The sequence below is a fragment of the Myxocyprinus asiaticus genome, chromosome 31, assembly GCF_019703515.2.
Source record: "Myxocyprinus asiaticus isolate MX2 ecotype Aquarium Trade chromosome 31, UBuf_Myxa_2, whole genome shotgun sequence".
Taxonomy (NCBI): Eukaryota; Metazoa; Chordata; class Actinopteri; order Cypriniformes; family Catostomidae; genus Myxocyprinus; species Myxocyprinus asiaticus.
This window is the reverse complement of record NC_059374.1, coordinates 4,629,796-4,643,742: the sequence shown is the minus strand read 5'-3', so window position 1 is coordinate 4,643,742 and position 13,947 is coordinate 4,629,796. Positions and strand designations below refer to the sequence as shown.

The following is a 13,947-nucleotide window of genomic DNA, read 5'->3' as shown; positions in this document are numbered from 1 at the left end:
CCAGTCATTTAAGCAAGTGATTTAGGATTGCTTTGGAACAGGCACAAGTTTTTCAGAGGGCATAACTGGCTCGTTTATGCTCCTCCGCGTTCCCGGAATTAAAAGCGGAGGTCCGCACATCAAGTGCTGCGCGAACATCGCTATTAATCCAAGGTTTCTGGCTCGGGTAGATCCGTATTGTTCTGGTTGGAACGACGTCCTCTACGCACTTTCTGATGAAACACATTACGCTATCAGCGTAAAGCTCCATGTCGTCATCAGAGGTGGACCAGAACATCTCCCAGTCCACGTGATCAAAACAGTCTTGTAGCATAGAGTCTGATTGGTCCGACCAGCACTGGATCGTTCTGAGGGTGGGTGATTCCCGTTTCAGTTTCTGCCTGTAAGCGGGCAGAAGCAGAATGGAAGAGTGGTCCGATTTGCCAAATGGTGGGCAGGGGAGGGATTTGTAGCCATCCCGGAAGGGAGAGTAGCAATGGTCCAAAACCCGGTCCCCTCGTGTGTTAAAACTAATGTGTTGGTGGTATTTTGGTGCAATTTATTTAAAATTGGCTTTGTTAAAGTCCCCGGTCACAATGAACGCGGCCTCAGGGTGCACGGTTTCCTGCTCACTTATACTCCCATACAGTTCCTTGAGTGCCCGGTCTGTGTCGGCTTGTTGCGGGATGTACACAGCAGTGATAATGATCGCTGTGAATTCCCTCGGTAGCCAGAATGGTCGACACAGAAGCATGGGAAATTCCAGTTCAGGAGAGCAGAAAGACTTGATAGAATGTACGTTCCTCTGATCACACCAGGATTTGTTGATCATAAAACATACACCACCACCTCTGCTTTTACCTGAGAGGTCTTTCGCTCTGTCTGCTCGGTGCACGGAGAACCCCGCGGGTTCAATGGCTGAATCTGGAATCTCAGCAGACATCCAAGTTTCCGTAAGGCAGATAATGCAGCAGTCCCTCGTCTCTCGTTGGAAAGAAATCCGCACTCTCAGCTTGCAGAGCTTGTTGTCCAGAGACTGAACATTTGCCAGTAGAATACTGGGTAGCGGGGGTCGATTTGCACGACGTCTTACTCTGATGAGAACGCCGGCTCTGTTTCCCCTTTTCCTTTTGCGTTTTTGTGGCCGGGCTGCCCAGACAAAGGGCTCCGCTGGTGTGTTTGTAAACAGCGGGTCGGCATTGAGGAATTTGAAGTCCTCCAACATACATCTCAATTTTGATCTAAATCACACAGGGCACATAGAAGATTTAAGGCACCTCCTGTTTTCCATTTTTCACCTTAAATGCATTGCTTCGCCATGGCGACACTGTTCAAAATATCAAAAATCCATTAGCAATTTAGCATCTACAATGTCTTGGCATGATGTTGCACAAATTTGGTGCCAGTCACATGAATCCCCTAGGAGGAGAATTTAAAAGTTCAGAGCTTGTGATTTTCAGAAAATCCAAAATGGCCGACTTCCTGCTGGGCACAGCTAATGACTGTGAGGATGAAAGTTATTCAGCTTTGTGAGAATTATTTATGTAGGCAAGGCAAGTTTATTTATATTGCTTTACAATTCAAAGTGCTTTACACACAAATTTTAAATAAAATACAAGATACATAAAAAAACATAAAAACCAATTAAGAACATTAAATAAGAATAAAAAGTAATACACCCATTGAGAAAAATTTAGATAAAAATAAAATATAAATAATAAAATAGCATAAAAATCAGGAGAACAGGTATTAAGAGTACGACTTCAGCGAATTGAAAAAAGCAGAGAACATGAAGTGATCCAAATCATTATTGAATTTCTTTTCCTTTAATTTTAGTCTCAAAGGCAGATCTCAGTGTACCCATGATCAACCAATGCCTACACTAATAAAACAAGACAATAAGAGAAAAATGAATATCTAATCTGAACTAAAAGAATCTGCAATATATCTTTTCCTAAACTCGAGGCACCCCTGTCTGAGTGGAGACACCAAGAGAGATTAGGTTTTCCCATTCAAAGTCTGCAGACAATTATTTGCGCCATCCTTCTGCGGATGTCTCCGATGTCACAAGGACATCCTCACATTCTAATCAAGATACCACTACATCCGGGTGTGATATCTAGCCACTGCTAGACTTCTCCCCAATTTGGAATGCCCAATTCCCAATGCATTCTAAGTCCTCGTGGTGGCGTAGTGACTTGCCTCAATCCGGGTGGCAGAGGATGAATCTCAGTTGCCTCCGCGTCTGAGACGTCAGTCCGCAAATCTTATCACGTGGCTTGTTGAGCGCATTACCGCGGAGGCTTCACTCCATCCACGCACAACTCACCACGCGCCCCACCGAGAGCGAACCACATTACAGCAACCACGAGGAGGTTACCCCATGTGATTCTACCCTCCCTAGCAACCGGGCCAATTTGGTTGCTTAGGAGACCTGGCTGGAGTCACTCAGCACGCCCTGGGATTCGAACTTGCAGACTCCAGGGGTGGTAGTCAGCGTCTTTACTCGCTGAGCTACCCAGGACCCCCACTGCTAGATTCTTAAAAAAGACTCCAAGTGAGGACTAGAACATAAGCGTGGACTGTCAAAACCGGTACAGAGTGCAGGGTGTCTCAGGCCTCTTTTAATAAGGTACTAACAGCAGCGCCTCACTCAATCTCTCCACCTGACAGTCCCTAACAAAATAATAAAATCTATCTCACACCTACAATCGACAGAAGGTCTACTGTGGCACAAGTCATAGAAAATGTTAATGAAGTTTACGGGAGGAATGTGTCAACACAGTGCATCGCACCCTGCTGTGTATGGAGCAGCGTGGCCGCAGACCGGTCAGAGTGCCCATGATAACCCCTGTCCACTGTCGAAAATGCCTACAATGGGCATACTAGCATCGGAACTGGACCTTGGAGCAGTGGAAGAAAGTTGTCTGGTCCAATGAGTCACATTTTCTTTTACATCACATGGACGGCCATGTACGTGTACGTCATTTACCTAGGAAAGAGATGGCAGTAGGATGCACTGTGGCAAAACAACAAGCTGGTGAAGGGAGTGTGATGCTCTGGGCAATGTTCTGCTGGGAAACCTTGGGTCCGGTCATTCATGTGGATGTCAATTTGACATGTGCCTCCTACCTAAACATCATTGCAGGCCAGGTACACCCCTTCATGGCAATGGTATTCCCTGATGGCAGTGGCCTCTTTCAGCAGGATAATGCACCCTTCCACACTGCACACATTTTTCGTGAATAGTTTAAGGAACATGATGAAGAGTTCAAGGTGTTGCCCTGGCCTCCAAATTCCCCACATCTCAGTCCGATTGCGCATCTGTGGGATGTGCTGGACCAACAAGTCCGATCCACTGCAGCTCCACCTCGCAACTTACAGGATGCACGGTTAAAAAAGTGTGTCTGCGCGCATTCAAGCACTGGAGAACTCTGCTGATGATTAAATTTTGGTCACGTGTTCTGTTCCCGGATGCTCAGCGTTCGCATCTGACCGAAGTATACTTTTGCAGCTGCCTTTCATTTTCACAGATTTCATTTTTTTTTTTTTAATCCCTGTACAAATGTGTGACTATAAAAAAACATCACATCACCACAATGCAAACAAAAAAACAAAAACAACACATTTCTACATGTAGGTTTCATTTTCTACAGTTTATGCAAAATATAATTTCATAATTTTTGGTATTGATTTAGAGTTAAATATGACAAGGACAGGTTTTGTGAGAATCACCCTAATACTGATTTATTTATTTTTAACCTAAAAATGCAAGATTTCTTTTCATTGTTTAGGTTTAGTCTGTAGTCATTCTAATTAGCTTTATATAAAAACAATATAACTCTATGGTGTCACCATTTAGATAGCTTAGTCAATGTGTATGTGTATGTGTGTTCTCACCAGGGAAAGAGGACCAGCAGTGCAGGATAATGTCACCAGTCTTCAGTTGTCCTCTGTAGTTAAACACCATTGTGTTCACCCATGCTATTGGATAGTGCTAGACAGAGAAACATGCGAAACACTTAAGGAATAATGTACAGTCAGTCATTATCACAGAATAAACCCCGACAGGGACCCTGATGCATTGACAACTTACCAAATAATAAATGGATATGAAATATTGATTCAAGTAGAAATTATTTTATTATGTGAGAATAAAGAGAGCATGGACTGAAACAAAAGACATGAAACTAGCACAGCTATTTAGACACAACTGACCAATCACATATAAGATAGATATTTTCAACTTTTGTCTGCAATATTTTTCAATCTCGTCTTCTTGTTCTGACTATGCATGTATGTGACTTTAAGAGAGTGTGCTATGAATAAAGTTAGTGTGTGTGTGTGTTGGTCTTACCACTTTCCCTGCCTTGCGGATGGTCTGGTATTTGTTCAGGTGTGTGTTTTTGGTGGATCTCTGTTTCTTCACTTTGTCCATTACAGCATAAATTGCGAAGCAGAGACGTGCCATACGTGGCAGGTCACAAACAGGGATTTCAAACTCCAGTGTTTTATTCCACACATGTTCAGATCGACTGCTGCTCTCACTGCTGACTGCCGTCTTACACAAGAGCTCTGTACCGTGAAACAGCCCAGCTCGAACCTGGATCTGCAATGTTCAACATTCATTTTAATATCTATTTACCACATTTTGACTAGTAATTCAGCAAAACCAATGGAAACATGTTTACGGTAACTATGCTTACAATTTAAGTTGTCTAGATCGTCCTTTAAAGGTGTATTCTGGTTATGCATTACTAATGTAATTCCTGTGGGTGGATTTTGCTCAAAGCATGTTGGGGTAACTAAAGTAGTGACACTTCTAACTGAAATAAATTTTTCAGTAGCATGAAAGTAGCTCAGCTATTTTTACATTAGTATACACTCACTGAGCACTTTACTAGGAACACTATTTTCCTAATAAAGTGCCCGACATGGTCTTCTGCTGTTGTAGCTCATCCACCTCAAGGTTTGACGTGTTCTGCATTCTGAGATGCTATTCTGCTCACTACAATTGTTTAGAGGTGTTGACCCGTATCTGCATGATTTTATACATTGCACTGCTGCCACACGATTGGCTGATTAGATAATCGCATGAATATGTGGGTGCACAGGTGTTCCTAATAAAGTGCTCAGTGAGTATAGGTTTTCCAGTAACAAGATACATTTTCCAACAAGTAGCACTGTGGCATCACAAAATTCTCCTTTTGCCACATTATTCTGTATACTGATTTTATGCATATTTTAGAGATTTTATTTGAATCTTAGTGTTTCCATCCAGCATTTTTTATGTGTTGTCCCAAAATTTGCATTAAAATACATGGATGGAAACCCAGCACATTTATTTGCACTGCTATGGTTGCCTGTTATAGGGATAGTTCACCGAAAAATGTAAAATTTTCACCCTCATGCCATCCTGGATGTGTATGACTTTCTTTCTTTTTAGAAGAATATCTCAGCTCTGTAGGCCCTCATAATTCAAGTCAACAGGGTACAAAACTCTGAAGCTCCAAAAAGCACATAAAGGCAGCATAAAAGTAATCCATATGACTCCAGTGATTAAATCCATATTTTCTGAAGCACTCTAAATAGTTTTGGGTGAGAACTGACTAGAATAGAACTCCTTTTTTAACTGAACATTTTGCCATTGCAGTCTCTAGGCATGATCATGATTTCAAGCTCAATTTCACTTCCTAGTGCCTGACATATGTGCAGAGTGCTAGATGGCATATGGATGCTGCCTTTGTGCTTTTTTGAGCATCAAAGTTTTGGACCCCATTCACTTGCATTGTATGGACATACAGAGCTGAAATATTCTTCTAAAAAATCTTCATTTGTGTGCTGAAGAAAGTAAGTCATACACATCTGTGATGGCATGAGGGTGAGTAAATGATGAGAGAATTTTAATTCTTGGGTGAACTATCCCTTTAAGCTTCTTTAGTGTATTTATTGTTCTTGTGTTGATGATGTTTACCTTAGCAGCATCTTCAGCATTCACCTTGATGCCTTTCACAAGATTAATTCTGAACAAAGATTGAACCTTCCAAACACACGTATGCAACTGCTGAAGACAGAGAGAGAGAGAGAGAGAGAGAGAGAGAGAGAGAGAGAGAGAGAACAAACCAGTCAAAACCTGTGGTTACTCTGCTCAGACATCTGTGTAAACTTGAGGAACTGACTTCATAAATCCAAAGTGTTGTAAAAGTGCAAAAACTTAGCACTATTCATTTGCAGATGCCACTTGCTTTGATATTTTAATATCTAATGCAATGAAATTCACACATTTGTAAGTGTGACTTAAGTGTCAAAATACTTTGAGAGCACTCTGTATACTAAATTTGTCTTTTGGTACAACACACATGCAACCTCTGACACTGTGACCTCAAACACACATTCAAACAAACACCCTCAGGGTTTAGTTTTACAAAAGCAGTTTTGCCGGGGTCAGCAATCTGACATCGGCAAAAACCCTCACATGATCAGTACTCACACATACACACACACACCCCTGACTCACTTCCTGGAACACATTTCTGAAACTCACTGTCCCGAAACTGTGTGCAAGGAAACTTAAGTGTGCACTGGACGGTACACATAACCACCTTATCTGTAAGAGACATAAATACACAACAACACTCGTCCACACACCAGCAAACACAGGCTGAACAACTCTTAGAAGTGCACACAGTAATTTTTTCCTCATTAAAAAAGTTTAACTCCAGGACTTCCGGTATGCAGTTGAGGGAGTAAGACACATCCGGGAGCTGCTCCGTAAACTTTACTCCATTTCTACACTAACGGGAACAATTGGCACTTTTAACACTTTCTGACACCACCTAAAATGTTAAACACCATTTGAATGTTTGTTGGAGTCTGTTTTGTATTGCTATTATGCCTAAATCCAAGCGTGCTTCTCCTGCTCCCGACGAAGCTGATGAGGTCGGCAACATGGCTGCGGCTGCTTCGGGATTGACTCCAGCTCTTTTTAAGAAATGCTCACCACAATCCATGAGGAAATAGCTTTGCTGAGGTCCAAGTTCCCCACTGAAATACGCACCTCTACAGCTGCTCTCCAAGCCACTATCTCCAGCCACGGTTCTAAAATTAAAGACATTGAAACTTCGATGAACAGCGTAGATGAAAGGATCGACATCTTAGAGCGCAAATGTCAGTTGACTGAAAGGGACAATGAGGCGCTAAAGAGCAAGGTGGATGATCTGGAAAACTGCTCACAGCGGAACAACTTCTGTATATTGGGTATCTCCAAAAATTTTGAAATGCCCAAGCCCTCTCATTTCATGGCATAGTTTTTCTCTGAACTTTTTGGGGACAAACTATCTCAGACGCCAGAGATTGAGCGTGCACATCGGTCCCTCGCACCCAAAACCGTGATCAGCCGCACCTCCGAAACCCATGATTGTACGCTTCCTTCGCTTTTGTACCAGGAAGGAAATCTTATGTCTGTCTCGGGAACATGGAGAGTTGCAATACAAGGAATCCAAGATTTTAATCTTTCCCGACTTCTCTGCGGAACTCAAGAAACGTCGGAATCAGTTTAAAGCAATCAAAGACGACCTGCACGAAGCTGGTATCACATTCAGGATGCTATATCCTTGCAGACTTCTCCTTTCATTCAATGGCAAGTCGCATAGCTTTGACACTCCCGACGCTGTTTCTGCGTTCCTCACCACTGTTATTAAACCCACGCAGTCTAGCGGGATACCTGCAGCGGATACAGTTAAACAGCAGAGTCTATTCGGACAATGTACGACCCGGGCAGTGAAGTAGCATAGGCAATATTCCTGTGTGCCCTGATTGGATGTAAATCTGTCATTAAAAGACTGTGCATACAATTGAACTTCCCTTTAAACATACTTTGTTTCAGACTTTATTAACACTTTACATTATAAATTCCTCTACAGTTGACACTATTTAGCTTGACTTTTTTGATTTTTGTATGTGGTTTGTAAGCTGTGCTTTGTTCCTTATAACTTGATTTTCTGTTATGGAGCTCTCTCCAAAGGTTCGGTGGAGAGAGATTTTGGGTTGTTTGACAATGAGTAATGTTTGCACTATTGGTGTATATGGGGTGTTTTTTCACTTTTTATCAACAATTATTATCAACAAGTACATTAAGTTTTCTCCCTCAAACACCCTAGTCGATCCCGGTGGTAGATACATTGTTGTTTCGTGCCTTCTATATGATATACCAGTGACTCTGTCTAATATATATGCCCCAAATTATGATGATTATAACTTTGTTCAGAAAATATTCTCTTTACTCCCTGACCTAAACTCTTATTATCTTATAATGGGAGGTGACTTTAATTGCTCCTTGAATCCTTCTCTAGATCGCTCGTCCACTAAACCCACCCCACCCTCTAAAACACACTTCAATCGCTTTTAAGCACCTGTAGCCAAGCTGACGTATGCCGTTTTTTCAACCCCACAGCACGACAATACTCTTTTTTTTTTGTCCCCATGTCCACCATAATTACTCTTGTATTGATTGATTACTTTTTTTTAAACAGGACATTCTTATCTAAAGTGAAGCTCTGTTCATATGGCAGTATTGTTACATCTTACCATGCGCCGCTTGCACACTCTCTTCAGTTTCAGGATAAAATGTTCGGCTCTAGAAGATTTATTCTCTGCTTCTCTCTGATAAAGAATTTAGTGATTCATTTCAAACTCAAATAAATACCTTTCTGGAAATAAATACCGTCCCTGAGACTTCACCCTCTACAATTTGGGAGTCTCTGAAGGCCTGTGCCCAGGGTCAAACCATCTCATATTCTACCTTTGTAAATAGCCAACGAAGGAGGAAACTACAGGAATTATCCCTTGGAATACTCCAGCTCAACACAGCTTATGCAGCTTCTCCGGATCCTGGAATTTACAAGAAGAGACTCAAACTTCCATCTGATTTTAATATGTTGTCAACTCATCATGCTGATAAGTTACTGCTGAAGACTAAACATGCATTTTCTGAACACAGAGACAAGCCGAGTAAACCAGTTAAAAGAAAAGTCAACTCAAAATTGTATTTCCCAGATTCGGTCCCTCAACGGCAACATGATTACAAACCCTGTTAGTATTACCTCATATTTAAAAGATTATTATTCTCTGTTATACCAGTCAGAACCCCCCCACTGACAGATCTCTCATGGAAGGCTTTTTCGAACATCTGCCCATACCTATGATAACAGCTAGAAGAGCTAGAATTTTTCTACAGAAGAGATAGTTCAAGCTATTGAATTTAAGAAGTTTTCCCAAACACTTAAAACATCTCTCCTAAACATGTTCTTGGACTCCTTTAATAATGGCTGCCTGCCTTCAACTCTCCGTCAATCATCTATCTCTTTGATCTCAAAAAAGGACAAAGATGCACATGAATGTGGCTCTTACATGCCAATTAGCCTCTTGAATGTAGACATAAAGATACTGGCAAAAGTGCTTGCAAGATGACCTGGAATCATACACAACGACCAAACTGGTTTTATTAAAAAAACAGACTGCTGTTTCATAATATAAGAAGAGCAATAAACAATTTATTCTTCTAATCCTAATCCACCGGAGGCTCTTCTCATGCTTGACACAGAGAAGGCCTTCGATCATGTGGAATGGGATTACCTTTTCTATGTGCTACAAAAATTTGGTTTGGCAACACATTCATTTCCTGGATCAAACTTCTATACTCCAGTATGCTCAGTCCGAGCCAATGAAGTATCCTCCTCTATTTTTCCTTCACACTGGAACCCCTGGTGATTGCCATTCATACTGATCGGGCTATACAGGGCATCAGAAGAGCTAGTATAGTTCACAAAATGTCATTATATGCTGATTATGTGTGACTCTATATCTCTGATCCTGTTGTCTCATTGCTCCAAATTCTGAAAATTATAAATTCCTTTAGACTCTTTTCCGGCTATAAACTGAATACAAGTAAGAGTGAGCTATACCCAATACATTTTCCAATATCTGATTTTCCAGTAAATGTTTCATTGTTTAGAACCGCTTCCCACAGCTTTAAATATTTGGGAGTAATAATCACATGTAGGTGCTCAGATCTCTTCAAAACTAATTTTACCCCACTCTTGCAATGGGTCCTGAAAGATTTTGCTTGCTGGTTGGCCCTCCCCTTTCATTGGCTGGATGTGTAAATTCGTTCAAGATGAATGTTTTAGACACATTTCTGTATTTATTTCAATGTATCCCAACTTTTATACCCAAATCTTTTTTTCAAGACTCTGAATCAACACATCTCCTCTTTTATTTGGAATAAAGGGCCAGTTAGAATCCGCAGGGAAATACTCCAGAAACCAAAGCTTTCAGGTGGACTTGCACTTCCTAATTTCCAATTTTACTACTGGGCAGCAAATATACACTGTACTTTATATTGGTTCCAGAGTAATTTTGGGCTCAGTACTGAAGAGAGTTCTTGCGCCCCAGCCTCACATGCCGCATTGCTATGTGGTCCTCTTATTGTTCTTGCGGTAATCCGAATGTCCTGCAATCGTTACGAATCTGGTATCAATTCCGGGCACATTTCGGCCTTCAACGTTTGCCAGTGGTTTCACCCATAAAACAAAACCCTTCATCCCCCCCCCCCCCCCCCCTCACTGAATGACAAAGCATTTATTACTTAGCAGAGAGAAGGGATATCAGTTATCAATAATATCTATATTGATAATGTTTTCCCCAGTTTTTCTCAGTTGACACAAAATTACCCCTTTCTAAAGTGCATTTCTTTAGATATTTGCAGCTTCGGAACTTTGTTAAAAATACATTCCCTAACATTCTGAATCTTCCCCCAAAATCCCATCAAGTCCTTGAGGTAGGCTTAGATAAAAGGGGTATAATATCTTCTCTATAAAGGCTAATTTCCTCCATTCCCACTCCCCCTCTCTCCTTTATCAAACAACAGTGGGAGTCGGACCTCCAGCTCACATTTGAAGATGAGACTTGGAACCAGATCCTGTCCAGTGTCCATACTACTTCTATTTGTGCGTGGCACAGTCTTATCCAATTAAAATGTATTCATCGTATTTACTGGACTAAAGTTGGCAAGTATCAAGCTTAGCGTTGGTCCTTTGTGTGATTGTTGCCATCAGGCCCTTGCAGACTTAATGCATATGTTTTGGCTATGCCCATCCATAGCTTCTTTTTGGCTATCAATCTTTAATTGTTTCTCATTAGTTACAAAGAAGCAGATTGAACTTTGCCCTCTGGTTGCACTTTTCGGACTTCCTCCAAATGTCATTGGCTTGCCTGGTCGCATTACAAACGCATTTGCTTTCTCTACATTATTAGCTAGAAAACGCATACTCCTGCTATGCAAACAGAATTCCCCTCTGTCTGGCTATGAGATGTAATGAGATTCATTAATTTGGAAAAGATTATGTATACTATAAAGGGCAACACTGGTATATTTTTTGAGATCTGGGACCCATTTATTACCTTTTTTCAGAATATATTAGTACTAATTCTATAGTTACCTCCATCTCATCCTAAACATTTATGTGTCATCATGACTGTGGTTTGAGTAAGTTTCATTCTGTGTAGGTATGTGTGCACATACTGTATGTGCATGCATGCGTCTATGCCTATGTATGTGTATACATGTATTTGTATGGTTTTGTATGTCAGTGTGTGTATGCACGTATACTGTATATTCCATTTTCATTTGGGCTCTACACTACTTATTAATTTTTAATTCAGATGATACAACATATATCTTGTGCATGTTTCTTATACTCTGTCTTACGCTCTAAGCATGTGTACTGAGTTAGGGGATCTTGTTTTTTGGGGGGGGAGAGCTTCTCCTTTCTTTATCCTGTTTATATTGTAAAAGTTCACTAAACAGATTAAGCAAAAAAAAATAAAATAAAATAAAAAAAAAAATGAATTGTAATTTTGCAATATATGTAGGAAATCATGACTCCAGTCATATCAGTGACATTATAAAAGCTGTTTTATTCTACATGGAGAGGGTCCGCACATGGGGGCTGCCATGTTAGAATCACATGACCAGCCGAATACTACTCACTTAATCTCAGTAACTGTCCTGTTATTGGACACTTTCACTCACTCATTAAAGTAATCATGGCTGACTGTGAATACTAACTTTCTACAATGGCTGAAACTGAAAACTATTGATTTTAAATGATGCTGCATCCAAGCCACTAGGTGTCAGTGTAAGTCCAAGATGACACAAAGACAAAAGTTAGTGAGTGCACCTTTAAGTCTTAATACCCACCAATACAACATCCTAGAAAGTATCATAATATTGTGAAGAAGCTGCATAACAAGAAGAGCAGAGTTTTAATGTTTCCTCTTCTGTCTGACATGTGCACGTGCTTGTGTACAGATGACTGGCATTTCTAATGACACGTGATGGGATAAATGTACTCCCAACAAAGACCAGAAGAGGCTATGTTTGCTTGTGGCATAATAATTGATTACCACAAAAAATTATTTTGACTTGTTCCTTGTCTTCTATATAAAAAAAGAAGCAAAATTCTGGGTTACAGTGAAGCACTTACAATGGAAGTGAATGGAGCCAATCCGTAAACGTTAAAATACTCAATGTTTCAAAATTATAGCCATAAGACATAAACAATATGCGTGTTAACATGATTTTAGTGTGATAAAATCGCTTTCTAACCTTTTCTGTGAAAAGTTATATCCAATATTACAATTTGTCATCATGACGACACAATGCTGTAACCCCTAAGACCCAAAAACAACCGTAAAAATGACGATTTAAACAACTTTACATCTCAGAAGACTTGATGTATGGGCTTTTATAAAATTAGAAGCTTCACATTTCTCCCTTTAAACCCTCAAAAATTGGCCCCATTCACTTCCATTGTAAGTGCCTCACTGTAACCACGAGTTTTGCTTTTTTTAAAGAAAGGGAGGGACGAGTCACAATCATTTTTGTGGTAATCAACATTATGCCAAAAATGCAGTCTATTAAGCTTAACCTGTATTAAACCCGGAATATTCCTTTAAGCAAACTGACACTCTTCTTTTGATGCTGCCAGTGGCACAGAAATTATACGGCTCACCTTTAATAATTTAAAGTGCAGGACATAAGCACACACAGTGTACTTACCATTGGGCCTCTCTTCTTCGGGGGTAGCGGTAGAGGAGGGTTCGACATCTTTCGTGCCAGCACTGATCCGATGGTGCAGATTTCCTTCTCAAACATGGCTTTCATGATCCTGCAGTGGACCATTGTCAAGTGAGGGATCTCATTGGCCAACAAACAAGTCCTAATGTACTACACACACACACACACACACACACAAACATGTATACATCAGTGCTACATTTTAGTTTACAGATACAGTGTCCACAGTGTTCCACATTACTGCAAAGCAATGAATCGGTACCATGGTATAGTGATTCAATCAGATGGTAATACCATGGTACTTTTGCTATATAACATGGTACTGAATAACACATTCATGTACCATGGTATTTACATGGACCTCCAATGTACTCCAAAAATACCATAATATTTCCATGTAACAATTTCCAATATAGTAATACCATACAATTTTGAACCAATCCTTCAATAATGATGTAATGATTTTGGTAGTGACTGGAGCTCAGCTGGTACAGCAGATACCATGGGGACACATATAGCTATCGCTACAGATAAATATTTACCTTGATAAAAGTGTCTACCAAATGCATAAATGTAAATAGGGCTGTCACGATTATGAAACTTGACTGACGCTTAATTGTCGAACAATTGCGATTATGGCAATTAATTGTCTGTTTTGGGGCTTTCATGGCTATGACCATATTAATCATCCAATAACTGTCATATTTCTTAAGGTGTATGTGTGTTTCATACACCTTAACCCCTTAAACTCTGGTTCATTTTTGGGCACACAATTTTTGGCAGTAAGCACTACACATTTTCTCTATCACATTCCATCACAATATACAGAT

At 40.4% G+C, this 13,947-nt stretch overlaps 1 protein-coding gene across 5 annotated transcripts in view; it reads right to left on the bottom strand.

Annotated features, from left to right (window-relative positions):
- LOC127422253 (phosphatidylinositol 4,5-bisphosphate 3-kinase catalytic subunit beta isoform-like) overlaps positions 1-13,947 on the bottom strand; it is a 118,976-nt gene that overhangs the window by 36,620 nt on the left and 68,409 nt on the right. For 4 of the 5 annotated variants that reach the window (XR_007894146.1, XM_051665631.1, XM_051665633.1 and 1 more), the window contains 4 exons: positions 13,100-13,267; positions 5,954-6,043; positions 4,337-4,588; positions 3,880-3,976 (listed from right to left, as the gene is read on the bottom strand). Coding sequence is in view for 4 of the 5 variants with exons in the window: in XM_051665631.1 (XP_051521591.1) it covers positions 3,880-3,976; positions 4,337-4,588; positions 5,954-6,043; positions 13,100-13,267 (607 nt within the window). In the remaining variant the exon portion in view is untranslated. The remainder of the gene's footprint in view (positions 1-3,879; positions 3,977-4,336; positions 4,589-5,953; positions 6,044-13,099; positions 13,268-13,947) is intronic. The other variant, XM_051665635.1, reaches the window with a different exon arrangement.